The 17,388-nt window shown below is 37.0% G+C and overlaps 1 protein-coding gene across 4 annotated transcripts in view; it reads right to left on the reverse strand.

The window, feature by feature from the left end:
* Positions 1-17,388, reverse strand: part of STAU2 (staufen double-stranded RNA binding protein 2) — a 168,636-nt gene that overhangs the window by 45,680 nt on the left and 105,568 nt on the right. For 3 of the 4 annotated variants that reach the window (XM_041413046.1, XM_041413047.1, XM_041413049.1), the window contains one exon: positions 15,219-15,332. The exons of the other annotated variant lie outside the window; for it this stretch is intronic. In XM_041413046.1, coding sequence (XP_041268980.1) covers positions 15,219-15,332 — 114 coding nt within the window. The remainder of the gene's footprint in view (positions 1-15,218; positions 15,333-17,388) is intronic. 4 annotated transcript variants of the gene reach the window in all.

Raw genomic sequence — 17,388 nt, forward strand, 5'->3', positions numbered from 1 at the left:
ACCAGTAGAGATATGGCATTGATATATTAGAACTTGATCACATTTAGCTCTAAGATCTAAAATTTAAAAGGTATATTGAAAGATCAGATGTTTTCTGCAAAAAGAAATAAGTCAAGGGTGCAAAATCTTCCTTGTATTTGAAGACTAAAGAAGCTTAAGATATTCTGCTTATGAGACAAGGCAGAGGTAACCTGACAGTGGACCTGCAATGCCTGAAACAAGAGAGATCTGCTGGCAGATGTCTTAACAGTACCAAAGACAAAACCAAGACCTTGTAAAAGGTAGAGGAAGATGAGATTTAAAGAAAGGTGCACAACTTCTCCCCAAAGTAGAGTAACAGCAATACTGAGATTTTAATTTATTCTGCCAGAAAAGGAGTGGAATGGAAACTTTAGATGCACACTCTGAAACACTGTCTTTAGCAAGATTCCAGAGCCAATGCACTACACCAGCTACTCACACTGTCCAATTTGAAACCTGAAAAGACATTCTGAATTCTTAATATAACAGAAACCATGTAGTATAACCATGGCACCTGGTTATACTACTTTTAGCTAGCAGCTTGGCTTGTTTACCTCCTAATTTCTTCTTGAAATGGAGAACATGACTGCAAATGCAGACATTCATAACATACAACCTAGAATTTCTTCCATCTGATAAAGACTAAAAACTGCACTCATGATCAAACCATCAGTCAAATACCAGTCTTTGATACTCTGGGCTGCTGCTCTTTCAATTGTGAATGATTTGTGATCTGGAACATGGTTTTAGGAGGGAGGTCTAAGAGACAAGTAAGAGGCATTACTCAAGATACAACCCAGTCACATATCTCTTCTCAGGACAAGGGGCATAAATTCCTGTGATTTCAACAATGAGTTTTTACTTCTCTGTGCTTCTCATCACTTCTTTTTCTACAACTGTGAACCAAATTTTCCATTTTAGTCACTTTTGTCCAGCTGGAGGCAATAGGCATGCAAGTGCCAGCTACAATGTTTTGTAAAACAAAATAGAAAGAGCAAAAGGGAGTTCAAAATACAAATTACTCATTCTACTATAAAAATCATGAGACAGATGGAAACTGCAGCTTTCACGCACCCTGGGCTTTAAAAAAATAACTATAGGAACATCAGTTCTTAACACGTCTGTGCTCAGAGATGTTGTGGTTTAATCTCTAGCACTTAGAAAAGAGCCCAGCCAAAATAAAGATAGGATCCTAACCCCAGATGTTGTAGCTGCATTTAGTATTTCACCTTAGACCAACCTCCACTCACTCAGTTGAGCTTGCATTTTTGACTCTGTATCTTACACAGACCAATCATATGGTAAGCTAATGGAACCCTCATATGTAGACCTACATGACTACAGAAATGTTTACAGGATCAGGACATTAAGCCAGAATTTCTTAAAGAACTAGTGTTTAAAAAGGTGTGTGTGTTCTTTTTTAATAAATACTGTAGCATAAAGTATCTTGAATCAGAAGTCCAGAAGTAGAGGGTATATTTGAAACGTAGACTTTAATTTTTCTCACAAGGCCTTGATATGTACTTTAGACTTTGTTTCACAGTCTGTATTATTTTTAAAGCCTCATGATTAACCTCTAAATGTATTAAAACTGTTCAGATAACTGTGCTACTACATTGTTACACACAGCACTGTCCTTAGGCAGCTGAGGAAACACATCTTGCCTAAATAACTAAGCAAGTGATGATAACCTTTGAAACAATTCCTGGCAGGCTGTTATATCAGACTGTTTCATACTTTCTCATGCTTCCTTTCATTTAAAAAAATCTTTCAGGCAAATAATATATTCTCTTTTTTATAATTTTACACATCACTTTAAAAAGCTACTTTTTATTTAATCAGAAGTCTCTGGTACCTTTCAATCACTTTGGTTTTTTGTCTAAAGTTGAAAGCTTATTGAAAAATAACAGTTTACTCCTTATTGCTTTTCTCACTGTCATGATCAGACACTACATGTTCTTTAGGATTTTCCATAATTTTATCAAGTTCTATCCTTCCTGTTTTCTCAACTGGTTTCAGTACAGTTCTCTTCACTCCACTGCTTATTTTGTCACATTTCCCAAGTTTTACTATAACCCCGTGCTTGTTATATTGCTCTGTGTTCTGGAGGCTATTGAGATATGAAGCGCTCTTGGCATGTTATTCTAAAAGGCATATCTTGTACACAGAAAATAATCTGATTCTGAAGTTAACACTTAGCTTGCTACTTTTCCTTCCAGATGCTATAAAGTATAACTGTGACATTTTATTTGGTCATTGGCTTAATGCAAGTTATTTGGGGCTTTGACAGGTAAATAAAATCCTGCTGTTTACTCATGACTTGCCAACACTGTTAGGATAGGAAGATGTATGTCTAAACATATTAAAACACAGATTCATAAGGCAGATGCAGTATGACCAGTATGACCTAAAAAGTCAAAGTGTATATATATAAGTGTATCTATATCTTACAGCAGTCATTTCTCTAGATGAAGAACTAAGACATACTGCACTGGAAAGGATTGTGTCGGGGGTAAGTGTGGACATCCGCTGCCACGCTGCTCTGCTGACTCTCAGAGAAGCTGCTTTGCTTCTAAAGCTTCAGTCATGAACTTCCCTCAAAAGTGGAGGTTGCTTTCACCAAGCAGCTCCAGCCATATTAAAGCTATCAGCTTTTGATTTTCTTTTTCATATTTCATTACAACTCTGTTAAAACAATTGTCATAGAGCAAAACTGAGAGTCCAAACAGCAAAGTTTCTTTAAAATCCCAAATACTGTTCTTTGCTGAATGTTGGTCTTCTATCACTTAACACTCAGAAACACTTTGACCCAAAGAATGAACAAAGCCATCAAAAATAGGGAAGATTCAGCCAAGATCTTTATTTTTCAGGACTATATACATTCTTCTTTTATTCCGATTAAAAGCTGCAGCAAAACAAATTGAGAGAAGAGTACAAACTTTGACTCTTTCCATTCACATTTGTCTCAGGTGTTACCTTTTCTAAATGCAAAATAATTTATTTAAAAGTATAACTTTCCCTTTTATATGAAAAGATAATATATATTGTCCAAAACACAATTTCCTTACACTCTACTAAACACAGACAGGGATGGCTAGAGGCTATAAATCTTTAGGTTCTCCACTGATGCATAAACTAAACAAAAAAGACAACCTTACTTGTTTCAGAAAGCTTTATTAGAATAGGAATCTTTGAAGACAAACACAAAAGATTCTAATATGTTTAGATTTTATAATGTAAACAACTAATTTAATGCATCACTAACAATATACAATACTCGCCATCTTGCAACATGAATGCAAGGAAGAAACTGATGTAATCTGTGAGATATTTCAAAATAATTAATTTGAGAATAAAAAAGAACTTTTATTGTGCAAACTCTCCTTGTTTGCCTTTTTTAAAAGGATCAGAAAACTGCAGCACTTGAACCTTTGTTAAATGAAGGTAACAAGCAATCTTTTGAACTGGCCTCTAAATTAAGAACATGTAATACCCTTTCTCATGCCTGAGAAAGGGTATTTGATCAAAAGGTTTTTAAGTGTTACTTATCAGGAGAGTTCCAAAAAACTCAAGATCCAGTTTATTTAAATGAGGGCCAAGAAACTTTCAAATTATCTTAAAGTAGTTTGACATGTCTAAATTGTGTCTTTTCCAGCATGTCAGACTTCCTCACTAGTATTTTCATTCTGTAAGGGCAAATGGGATCTTAAGCACTTCTGGATCAAGTTAGTGTTTGATACCTCCGTTTAATTTCCCTAACTCCCTCTCAAACCCACATCTTCTTGCTTAATTATTTTGCAGCTTATAAAATTATGGCAAACATTCCTTTGCCCTTTTTTTCCCTATTATTTTTCTTACAAGTATGGACAGACACGTGATGACTGAAAAAAAAGTTCTATACACTGAACCTTTACTTTTTATTTAATTTGGAAGAATGATCCTGTTTTGTGGCATTCCAAAATCAAGCCCCAGGTTCTGCAGCATTATCTGCACTGATGAACTGAGGCACCCTGGGAAGCCCCAGTCAGAGGCACAAAGGTTCATGTATGCCCAGCTCCCCACTAAACGACTGATAGTGTATTATTATATCACTTCACATAAATGACAATGGAGTATTGAATCAAACACGACAACATAGAAATCTCCTCAATTCATAATTTCAGCATGCTGTGCTAGAAAAAACTACCACAACATTCAAAACAATGTTGAAGCAGGAAATATTTAGGAGGGAGTATGAAATAAGACTGACTTGCTGAACAGCCCAATGTTTTGAAGAAATGTCTAAACAGGCATTCTTGGCCTCACAAACCATCTAAAATTTTCCATAAGCCTTGTAACCAGTATCAGCAAAAGGTGTTATTTTTATCTAAGTGGCTGAGACATGGTGGGTACAGGCACTGCTCAGAGCTCCACTGCTATCAGCATAAGAGACTTGAGGCTTTGGCACTTGCCTTACTTTATCTACAGCCGATACAAGAGATTCAGCAACAGCAGCTGCCAAAATATCCTTTATGAATCCATGCCATGCAACCAAATTTTAAATATCCTGAAACAAATGTAAATCTCTTTTACAGACAGCTGAAGAGCTGAATGCGGAGGAAAGAAAGATCTTGTTTTGTCTGCAGGTTACGCTTAGAAGAAATACTCAAGGGAGGAAGACGAAGACTTTCCAGGTACTCCTGGGGAACACAGTGACTTCATCTGAACATGTCCTACTGCCTTAAACTGCCTTTGTAGCCCGACCTGGCAGTCTCAGCTGCGGGTCCATGTGGCAACTTCCACCAAGAGAAGCACATGGCTGGAGGTTTGAACAATGCCGCCACCAGCTGGATACCTACCCGAGGCAGGCATGGGGCTGGCTGTGGAGCAGAGCAAGCATAGTCCTCCAGGAAACATTGGAAATACATGGAAGGAGCAGTCTTCCTTTGGCCAAATCTGCTCCCAGACTCAGGATGGATATTCTGTATTTTAAACTGTAAATACCTTTAGAAATTAGAAGTTGTCTGCTATAGTTTCTTTAGCTTTGTCCACTTGTGGTGAAAACTGAAGGGGAAGAACCAAGTCCAGTACTGACTTGATGGTCAATACTGGACTGTGAAAAAGCATAACTTAAGTCTCTTTAACTCCCAGGAGGATAAGAATTCTTCTTTTCATTATTCAGATCAAAGGGGTTAATATCAAATAAGAATTCCACCAAACTTTTCTGCTCATGCAGCTCTATTGAGCAAACTGTTCATTGAGCCAAAAACAGGACTGCTCTGTGGTTACCACTTTGTGCTCCTGGGGCTGCCCAGCTGTGACTCTCTGTTGCATAAGAAGGGTTCCTAAAGAGGGTTCATGGTCCTGTGGGGACAAGCACAGAACAAAACTTACATCTTCTGTGTCTTGCGTGAGAGTGTGAACCCCTGAGCTTATTGGTAAAATAGTTCATCATCTTTCCCACCAGTTTTGTAAATCTCAGCCATTTTCTTAGTTTCACTACAAATGCCCAAGCACAAAATTAATTATTTTTTTTGGCTAGAAGCATTTTTTTCTTTATTTTGGACCAATTTGAACTGGTGGGGTTTTTTTGAAGGGATAAAGGATGAGAGAAGAGATTTTGGACTGTAAAATCAATTATTTGTACAGCCGTAAGCATCTGTGGAAAACTAGGTCTCACAATCTCTCTTATGATGGGAAAGAGAAAGAATGAATATGAAGAAATATTGATAAAATTTAAAGTTTAACTTAAGAGTTCACTGCTTTGGTTTTGCTTGATACCTCCATTCTAGTGTTTATTATCTCAAGTCCTGGATCCTTGAGAGAGCGAATTACTTGGAAGCACTCTTACATTTAGCATATGTGAAGGATCTTGCTGGAATGAAGCATTAGCATTGGAACAAAGGCAGTCTGTAAGGGCTACGAAATGGAGGGCGCAAGTACATATGGAGCTTCTGGGGATACAGAAACTCCTGTATCAACTAAGGACATTGCACATTTGATGCTTTGAAGAGAAGGTTGGTTGGTGACTCCTTCCTGTCTCAAACAGTGGGATGTTTTGACTCAATGATCTTAGAAACCCAGAGTGACTACATAAAAAAAAACTGTATGGGTAACGAGCTTGGAAGCAGACAGAGGGACATGGATTTATGTTAAATGAGATATAGGAAAGAGTATAAACACCTTTTTCCTTTGAGATGTCTGACACTTTCCATCAGGGCATCAATGACAAGCACATAAAAAAGAGAAGTTAAGTCATTTTCTCAGGTAAACCATTAGTCATCAAGCCAGGGTAAGTCTTCAGCCCTTTCTTGATGGGGTATTTAAAAAAACCTCCAAGGAAGAAAGCAGGGATGTCTAGGAACTGAGTTTAATCATAGTGCTCCTCAACATTGCTCCACAACTTTCTCATGCTCATACTTACAAAATTACCTGTTACTAATTACTAATTACTTATGAGTCCTGACCTCATTTATTTCCCCTTAAGTCTATTGTCAGAGCATTTATTACGAGATTCTGGCTTCTTGAAATGAATCCTTGAAACTAAGGGGTGTAGGACGTCAAATTTAGTTTCTGTTTGCACTGTGTAGATCAAGGGGTTGTATGATGATTGTGCAAACCAAAAACGATGAAATTTCATTTGTGCTAGATGCATGCATAATGCCAGCCGTGGGATATTATTTCAAGAAAAGTGGAAAATTAGCTGGCAAACAGAATTTTGGCAAAAGCACAGTTTTTCAGATGCCACATGTGCAAATCATTATTTTGTCTTGTAGAATGGTTAAGGAAATGTAACTTGAAATGCCAATTATATAATTAGGGTGTTAAGCAACTTCAGTGAATGACAAATGATTAAACACAAATCACCAAACAGACACAGAATTCCTTTGAGTAGTGTATGGAAAATGCCACAGAACAACTCTAGCTAGCACTGGATGGGCAACAAAGTTCAGCATACATATTGCTAATGTCTTTCTTTGTCTAAAATAGAGGTGCCTACAAAAGCTGGGCTTTGACTGAGTGTTAGTTTTAATTCATAACTTTGAAAGGCTTTACTGGTCCTAGAAATTAAAATGGATAAAACTATTAAAATTAAAAGGCTGCCTGTCAGGAATTTAAATGAAAAAACCTAGATTTTTGTCAATCCCAGCTGCAAGACAAGCTACTTGGGGGTGGGTCTCCTTCCACTTGATTTTTGCCTCTATCTCTGTTACTATCTTTCGTCCAGTAGGTGTATGCCTATCCATTTTTAGCTGTTGAGTAGGAGAAGAACCTACCTCTGTTGTGTTCCCCATGTTTTACCCTGACAGGGAAAAATCTGTTCGATTTCTTTATAATACAAGTGGGCTGAATCTCCTGCTGAAGCGTGACAAGGCAGTAAACTGACATTTTTAGCTTTTCCAAACTTCTTCAATACCTTTCCCTTTTAAGCTTCTTCCCTTTCCTAACAGACACAGCAGCAAGAAAATTCAAGATTTTTACATTCCACCATTGTCCAACTGAGCCTAAAGTAACAGCAAAACAACCAAACCAGAAACAGATTGCAGACTTAGGATAGCGAACAGCTGGCCTGTGGTCCATGGAAGGTTGGCTCATTGTATGTTGTTAATGCCTTTTTTGCCACTTCCACATGTTATGCTGCACTGAAAGCTTGCTAAGGTATTTTAACGCAAGTAACTACTAAGGGTGCAGTTTCAAAACAGCTAAACTTCTGCAGGTCAGGGCTGCTACAGTCCTGCTCTTCCTCCCTCCACATGCCATTCCTGATTTCCTATTGGTGCCAGGTTATGCTACTGCACAGTGAACAGCTTTAAGGGTACTAAAGAAGACAAACATTTCTACAAGAAATTAACTCCTCCGTACAGTTAATTTTTGCCTCATCCCCTTTAAAAATAATTTTACAAGATGAGTAAGCTGAGCCAACAGCTTGCTGCTGTGGAAAGGGATGGCTCTCCTCTCCTCTCCTCTCCTCTCGGCAGTCCAGATGTCTCCCTTATTTCAACACTGGTATTCATCTAAGGCCCGATGGATCAGTTCAGCTCAATGAGCTTATTTACACCTAGGTCAGTAATTTAGGAAGCAGCCAGGACTGGAGATGAAGTAAATGGGAAAGAACAACCAAGGCGGAGTGTCTCACCTTAGAGATACTCAAAAGCTGCGTCAACACGGCCTGGGCAGGTGTTCTAGGTGGCCTTGCTTGAGCAGGATCCTTGGACCAGGTGATTTCCAGAGGTCCCTTCCCACCTCAACCATTGTGCGATCCTGTGAACCTCTCCACTCTTGTGAAACCTCACCAATAGCAGTCAGGAGGATATTTCATCTTTTTTTTCTCTTTTTCCAACAGATGAAGACAGTCCCAAAAATATACATGGTCTTTGTTTGTCATTAGTTATGAGTTACGTGCCAAGCATGTAAGATAGGCAAAGACTGCAACAGAAGCATTTCATACCCTGCTGACATTGCTGTGTAAACAAACACACATACACAGAGCACTGAAAAATCCTATTATGCATCTTCAGCAAGAAGCAGTCACATTGGGAATCCACTCAGGAAGCCCTGAATGAGAGGACTGAAAGAGTCTGGCAAGGAGATAAGCTTGCCTTGGTTTGCATTTTTTTCCCATTCAGCAGTTAATTAGTAACCCACTTTTTGAAAATTAAAGATTACACTTCCTGAACAAATACAAGCATTTGATCTTGGGCTCATCAAGGAAAACTTTAGCAGCTGCCAGGGAAAAGCAAATGTTCTGTCACGTACATCCAGACTGACATAATGTGAAACAGAAGATGAAGAATACGGAGAGAATGTACCAGTACTTCCACACAGTCGTGGGGAGCACAACAGATGAGGAAAAATATCAAATAGCAGACAACAATCCAGTGAGCCTAACTAAAACCTGATGGGATGACTCCTTACTGCAGCATCAACTCAACAGACAGAACAGAAGAAAAGCAAAATGTGGTGCTATATATCAAAAGTAGTTTAAATTCCTGTCCTACATGAACTGGCTCTTTGGAAGCATTGGGCACCCAGCTGTGGTCATGCTGACACCCTCCCCTTGAAGGAGAAGGAGACCTAGCTGTGTGAAATGTTCTCATAAGATCAGGTAGAAATCCTGATACTGAAGGGGCTGTAATGGAATTGCCAAACTTTAGGAAAACGGATAGAAAATTTTTACTTATTAAAACTGAAGTTTTATCATTTTATTGAAGAAGCCACCCTGAAGAAATGATAACTGCATTTACAGTAAGCAAAGTAGAAATAAGCTGACAAATGAAGCATATAACATTCACCTGAGGGAAAAAAATACCAAAAGAAAAGATACATGTATTTTTTAAAGAAAACTTTTTTTTCATTTTTTGACCATTTTTTGATTTTTTTGACCATGTCCAGGACATAAAAACCCACTGTGAAGTAAATCTCAACATCTAGAAAATACTAAATTCTTGTTACAAAAAAAAAAAAAAAAAAATTTAAATTGGTAATTAATGTAGTGTCCAGTAAATCATCTTCTGGTTTTCTGACCTGGAAAGGGATATTAACAAAAAAAAAAAAAAAAAAAAAAAAAAAAAAAAAAAAAAAAAAAAAAAAAACATATTTTTTTTTTTTTTTTTTTTTTTTTTTTTTTTAAAAAAAGGGTTTTGGGGGGTTTTTTAATTGATGATGATGTCTAAAAAAAAAAAAAAACAAAAAAAAAAAAAAAAACAACATTTATTTTTTCTGATTACAGCACTGGACCAATTCTTGTCCTCTGCATATTCAGTGACTACACCTTTAGTTATTTTGGCTCTTGTAAATTCCCTAGATGCTGCTTCCTGAGCATGCTCTACAAGCAATTCTCAGACCATAACAGAGATGTGGAGCTTCATATCTGTGATGCATTTGCTGCTGTAGTGTAAAGTTCTTTTCAAAACTTAATTCTCCAAGCACCTTCCCTTGAGCCTGTCATCCCTCTCTATTTTTCCTTGAGAACTATTCCTGCCCTTCTTGTATTCAAATGCCACCAGCAGTTGCTCACATCTGGGCATCCCCAGTCTCTGTTAACCCTGACCAGAAATGCCTGCTTTCAGGCCAGCACTGATGGTTTGATACAGAGCACATTTCAGTTCACTCACCACTGTCTGCCAAGCTTTCCATCAGTGATTTCTGAAACTGCTGAGTGTGGCATCTTCCTTTCAGTACATCCTTTCCATGTTGGGCTCTCTGATAAAGTCTATCCTATCAGTAGCCCTTCCACTTCTAAAATTTCTGCTCCTGCTCATTCTCTTTACAGATATTTTTATACTTGAAAATAAAAGTGCTATTAGCGGTAGATTAAATATAACATTAAACATTTGGTATCTTCCTGCAAATAAAAGTATTCTATTCTGTGCACTGCAAAGTGCAGAAGAGTTCTAAAACTACAGTCTAATATACAACATAAATATAATGGGTAACACTATGAAAGCAGGAAATATAAAGTATAGGCATAAAGTGTTCATTGATATCACTTTAACAGTACAATTAGGTGAAGTAAACAGCTGAATCAGTAATAAACAGGTCGACAGTATTGCCAGCTCCAAAAAACATGCATATGGTTAAAACCTCCAAAATAATCAAAAAGTATTAAAGTAACGAGACTTTAAGACAATGGACTGCTCTTTGATCTGCCTCCTGAAATTCAAGTAGAGAACTGGTCACTCCTCAATGAACATGAAGTTACTTGGAGTTAAAAATTCGCTTTTCAGGCAGAGTACTCCATGGCAAGCATGCTAAATCTCAAAATGGGCCCAAGCTGATCTTTCTCATCACTAGCACCGACTTTTAAATAATTTCATTGTTAAATGAATGTTCATACTTTCAATCTGCCTGCTGTTCAGTAAGCCTTAATAATGCATCCAAGATGTTTATTCTTTCACAGCTATGACAACCACAGGAGTGCGATACCCCAAAGCACTCAGTCACTCAGAGCAAAAACATCCAGAAAAAAACAATTATTATAAAGTCACTGAGGATGGAAACATTGCAAGTTTCTAAAGTATACATGTAAACACGGAAGCTGAGTTTGACATTGGCTTGTTCAAGGCATAGCAGAAGTATGTCACTTCTAAGATTGAGAATATGTCACAGGCTGTCTTGTTTGACATAGAGCATCAAATTTAACCTAGCTACCACTATAGTGAATCCAGTGATATTTGTTGAGTGCATCTATAACAACTTTCAGGTATTGACTAGAGTCCTCTGGGGAAAACATAAATCTCAATTTCCTACAATTGCTAGCATTACAACTTCTAACTTACAGTTCTTAGTGTGCCTGCACTCAAGAATTCAAAGAACTCTTCACGTGTCACAGTTCACTAAAACTGGAAGATATTTATTTGCAGCAGTAACAAGAAATTCAGGTTTCAGTACTTTGAGATGTAGCAGTGCAGATGTCTTTTTTCGGTGGGGTTTTTGATCACCCCTTCTGCTTAGCTCTAAGTTACTTTATCACTTTTCTGTGGCCTTCAGACATCCACTGCCCCATTTCCCTGCACTTTTTTCATTTTCTGCTTCATTCCAACTATTTTTGCTGATACAGCCTCCTATCTATGATTTTTTTCCCTTTTCTGTCTCCTACTTTTCATATCTTGAATTTTCTAAATGACACAAATTAAAAACTCTCTGGACTTCCTTTCTGTTACTTTGACTTTCAATTCATTCCCCAGCTTTACAATATATGCCTGAAGTTCATCATAAGCCCTGAGAATAGGTTGTCACCAGTCCCATAGCAATGTAAAAAATGCCAGGTTTTACTACCATTAAGGAAAAACTCAGCTTTTATTGAGAAACTCAATAGAAAGTGGTGACCATTTAAAGTAATAGCTACTTGTAACTAAATTTTACTGAAAAAATACCTCCAAAGAATAGTTACAGCTAAGGAAAGAGAATTTTAGAGTTATAGTCAGGTAACAGGAAACAAAAAAAATAGAAATCATTCAGGAAAAAAAAATATGAACCCCATTAAATTTTTATAAAAGAGGTTGGCATACCTGAATACAAAACCTAGCAAAACATATGGCAGGATAGACTGCAGTGATGTTTTAGGAATGTTTCCCATCTTTTCTTTTTGTCAAAAGAAAAATGAAAGATCAGCAATTGCTTCCATGATACTGCTTCATGACCAAATGAGATATGCCTTGTCAATCAGACATTCGAAGTACACACTAATTAGTCTACCAGTATGATATGTTTATATTAATCTGAAATTGCTCAGATGAAGTATGTGGAGAAAATATTTGAACTCATTAAAATCACAAGCTAAACCAATCTAAAGAATGAAAACTCCCTACAGAGTACAGGAAAAGAGCAAGAGACTTGAAAAACTGCAGTGTCAAGCCTTGACATATTTGAAACAGCCAGATAATGTACTTTTGTAGGATCGTAACCACTTTGGTATCAGCTGGGTAACAAATCTTCCACTGGATATGAGTAGGGAGACACATTACAAAAGACAAGTCCAATCTAAAAGGTATTCTATAGTGCTAGAGATGCCATTGGCAACATAGTTTTCTTTTTTTTTTTCCCCTTTCCTTTTCATCTTTTTTTTTTTAATCAGCTGCCACATACCACAGTATCATGGTTCTTCTGCCACAATATAGTGACTAACCTGTATATAGCTTTTTTATTAGATACTCTCACACAACACTTTTCACCCCTTTTCCACCAAAATATTCCAGTCTCAATCCTAAAATGTTCCATTAAAAACCTCTAGAAATTCTAGAATCAATATTTTAAAATGAATGTGAGAAAAATTATCTTCATAAGCACAGAAGCTGACAGTTCCTGATGTCAAACTATGCCAGGCCTCACTATTGAGGCAGAAACCAGCATCCCCCCACTGAAACCACAGGCTTCCAAGTGATCAGCCCACTCTAATAGCCATAAAATACTACAGACATGATTGAAAAGTCACAGATTACAAAAGTTAAAGAAGAATTTCTAAAAGTCAAGGTTTATAGCACACAGTTATCTTGCACTTATTTGACACTTTATAATGAAGTTCAGTTTGGCAAAGGTGCAGCATTTCTGTCTGCTATTTTTAAAAGAACAATAGCCATCAAATCAACCTACTGTGAGTAAAATTGTAGGAAACAAGGAAAAACATACCAAGCACATAGGAACAACAGAGAAAAATGAAATTTTCTTTCAGTTAGTCCATTAATAGCCCTAATTTTGTCGTTAATTTATTCATTCCAGTACCTTGACTTGCTAATGAATAATTTTTCTCTTTTTATTCAGGTGATGGAAAATGACCCTTTAGTCCTGCTACCCCTTTATCAAACACAACCCATCAATAGCACCCCTCTTCCCCAGAAAATGAAATTCCTTTGACACTTAGGAAAGGCACGAGCAGAAATTTGTGCACCCTGTCCAGAGAGTGAATCTATTTTGTGAGACACTGGTTGGCATTTGGCTCTCAGATTATTATTTTCTTTTGCTCTTGGCTCAGATTAAATCTTTGCACAAGTGATGTGGGTTCAGTAACACAACAACCAGCCCATCGTGCAATAACAAAACATTTATCTTTCCATTTTAAGAACCCTGTGGAAAATTACGTAACTAAAACCAATTATGAACAGTTTTTAAACTTCAAATTGAAACAAGATGAGGAAATTCCAGCTACATAATGGCTCAAGTAAATTTAATTCTACCTAGTTGAGAATGTGCTATGATACAATCTTTATCTATGTGATTTTACACAAATTTCTCAGAAGAATATCCTGTTTGGAGCACGGAATGGGTACATTTGGGATGAAACTAATGCTGCACATAATCTGGAATTTCCTAATTTCTGGGTGCTTGACTTTGCAGGCTCAATACAACATTTTCATTTAGAGGTCTTAAATATATAATTATTCAGATGCCTTAAATGTGCTTTTTGCTTACAGAGTCTTTTTTCTGTTTACATATCATACTCTAGCCTAAATAAATGCTAAGACAAAGGCCAAGCTGGCTGGTAGCCCAGAATGTAGTTGTTACCAAATTGACAGGGACCACCTTAAATTCATTGAAATGTCTAAATATCGTTCTTGTGTTATAACGATATTTTAAAAGCCTATCCTTACTGAAAGAAAGATGGAGCAGCTTTAGAGCAGCATAAACAAGTTGCTGGATGAAATGAGAATTGAATGTCAAAGTATGGTCTGACTTACCACAGCTCTCCATTACTGTAAAACACCAAACACTTAAGGGCAGGAAGTGTCCTCATGTTACCATGTAAATAACTAATGGGCTTAGTTTATGTTAACAACTAACTTAGGAACTTTCAATAAAAAACCCACCAAACAAAAACATGGCTAAGGGTGTCCAAAACTTTTCCCCAAAAGTAAGTAATTCTGCTAATTCTTAAGGCAGCTTTTTCTTTTTTTTTTTCTTTGAGCATCTTGCATAGAGTCTGATAAAATGTACAGCAAATGGGAACACAGTACCATTTAAAGATAATCTGCAAAGGCAAGTAAACATGGCAATTTTTCTAATCTACTGAAGATATGAAAGGTACAAGGTTTGGTTTAATGTTTTCTTCTGCTTGTTTCCTTTTTGCTTTTAATACCCTCAGAGTATCAAAGTCTTGTCTTGCTTTTATACATATGAGTGTTGGAGGACAAGACAACAAGAAAGGAAGTCCCCCTCAGTTCCCATCTGAAGCAACAGGGTGATAAATGATTAACATTGAGCCTTTTTTGTTTCCTTCAGCCTTTTTGCCAGAAGCTTGAATTAAATGTTTTAGCAACAGCCAAACAAAATGGAAGTTTTACACAGTCCGATTAAAAACGCCTTTCCTCTCTCAAATGCCAGTTTCTTGTGATAGATGATGTCTAGAGATGATGGCTCCATCTCTCTGCTTTTCCAACTAGTCATAATCTTCTAAGAAAAATAGGATAGACAAGACCTGATACACACATAAAAGCAAATAAAACCTTTGCAGAAACCTTACATCTGACTTTAAAACCAAAGCAAGCTCTTCAGGCTTTCCTAATATATCTTAAAAATATGTAAAAGGCAATATAGTTTTGTCTCCATTTCACTCTTTGGATCTAATCAGGATTTTAGTAGGGCAAGAGAGGCAAATCCCTATGATAAGAACATGCCATATGAAAAGCACAAGATGTGTCAAAATGTTAAATTTACTAACGCTGACATTCTGGCCTTACCAGATATTAATAAAATTACAAGAGTGTGGGGTGAAGGTATTATACCTGGTCATGGCTGGCTTCAATGGAGCTTCCGATACCTTGGAAAGTCATCTGCACAGGAGACAGTGTCAAACAGGTCAAACACTCTTTGCCATTTTGTCTATCACTGTAGTGTACCTATAACAGAATAACATACGTAATCTGCTAAACACCAGGTTTGCACAAGGGAGTCATGCTAAAATACTGTCCCTTTTCATCAAGCTTGTAAGAAGAATTCCAGACATTTACATTGAATTCATCTTTAATATCAAAAAAGGAGTGTGTAAAATAGTCTAGTCACATGTTGAACTGGGGCCCAATTTTCCATTATATGGCTCTTGCATAATTTTTGAAGTGCTGAGTTCTTCAGATTCTGACATCTTTCAGACTGAATTCAAGATGTTGTATCTATATAAGAATCTAGCTTCAAGTTAAAGTTTCCAACCTACACGTCATTCTTAACAGCTTACTGTAGCTTAGTTATAAAACACCCAAGTAAACCATTACAACCTCGAAAAACTTGCCAATAATAGTTTAAATTTTTCTATTTTAATTTCATTTCTAACAAAATCCACTTACACTTTCGACATTACTATTATGATACATATATAAATTAAATCAAAATGACAGATAAAATGGAGAAATCACATTCTTCTTGAGGTGTCTAGACTATCCTTTTCTAAATGTAACTCATTCCCGGTGGGCATTAAGATGTGCATGCTGAACCTGAACTTGCATGAAATACAGAGAAAGATAGTGCTTCTACTTTAATTATTCTCTTTGTCTTCAGGTTCCCTTCAGATGGTTTTAAATCCCCTAAAGAAAGGATGGATTTTAACATGGTGAAACAAAATGAAATTAAATGCTGCTAGTGTTTCATTATTAAGAACAGGTTGCCACTCATGCTGAACTGTTGAAATATTACAGTTCTCTGCATAGCTCCTGACTTCTAGACAGGCAGATCAAGCACTTTGTTCTACAGGAGAGGTGGAATTTAGTTTATGGTGGTAATTTAGATTGACTATGTGACCCCTGTCAGAACTGGAAAGAGAGATCAGCTCTGCTGGAGACAGACCTTTTATGTTAGTATCTATTTACAGCTGTATAGCTCTCAGGCAAAAGGTACGTGGTAAATCCTGACTTTTAGGCTACAAAATAAATCTTGCTATTTCTGAGAACACAACTAGGAACTACATGAGGTTTATTCCCGTGGAAACAGTTTAGTGACAGTATGACAATTGTAAACCGTGTATTAAATCCCTTGTGCCTAACTCTTCCCTGCCACAGGTGCAAATTGGGAATACTTCAACTGAAGTAAAACCAGTGCAAAACTGATTGAGTTAAAGGAAAGCCAAGTTGGTGCTATGTTTCAGAATTACTTTACTAACAACACACAAAAACAGTTTTGCTGTGGCCAAAAGTAAGATATAGAATGAGAAAGTCTTGTACGGTGTATAGAAACACTGATTTCATTCAGCCCTTCTTAAAGCTTTCTGGATTATTCCTGTCTCTCTTCCTCTCAACCCCCACAGTATGTGCCTACTAAATTGCTTGTGGCTCTCTGCCAGAAAAGCCATACTACTTACTTAGAAACCACAAGAGGCCCCTTCACATATACAATGGTTTAACTTTGATTAATTGGAAGAGGTATGAAGGTATGAAATTTGGCTGACAAATATAAACTGAAGTCCTTTAAATGTCAGGGACTACTGTTATGACAAAGGCTTATCAAGCTTCCACAACTAGTTGCAAAGTAGATTTTCTGCTGAGTGTGTGTTGTGGGAATGCAGTGTGAGAAAGGGGCAGCGAAGATCAAGAGGACAATTCTGTGCTGCAAACAGGACATCACAGAAGGGGAAAAATCTGGTGACCAAGGAAAGCACATATGTAGGAATGGGAAAATGGCACTTTCTGAACAGTACAGCATGTTTGTCGGTTAAGTTTTTGTCAGAATAATAAGAGTATACAATTCAGTAGTGTCCACTGGAATAAAGAATGACTAATAAGCTGAAAGAACAGGAGATAGCCAGAGGAAAAAACTATTAGTGCTTCATGACACTACTATCTGCAATAGCAGGTTAGACTCACATCCCCTGTAGAATCCCACACTGAAATGGCGATAAATTCAGAATTTTGGTATCTCTACAGGCTTAACTTTCCCAAAGGATTTCATTATGCACTTTTGGCCTCATCT

The sequence above is a fragment of the Onychostruthus taczanowskii genome, unplaced genomic scaffold (genome assembly GCF_017590055.1).
Source record: "Onychostruthus taczanowskii isolate IOZ18803 unplaced genomic scaffold, ASM1759005v1 scaffold4, whole genome shotgun sequence".
Taxonomy (NCBI): Eukaryota; Metazoa; Chordata; class Aves; order Passeriformes; family Passeridae; genus Onychostruthus; species Onychostruthus taczanowskii.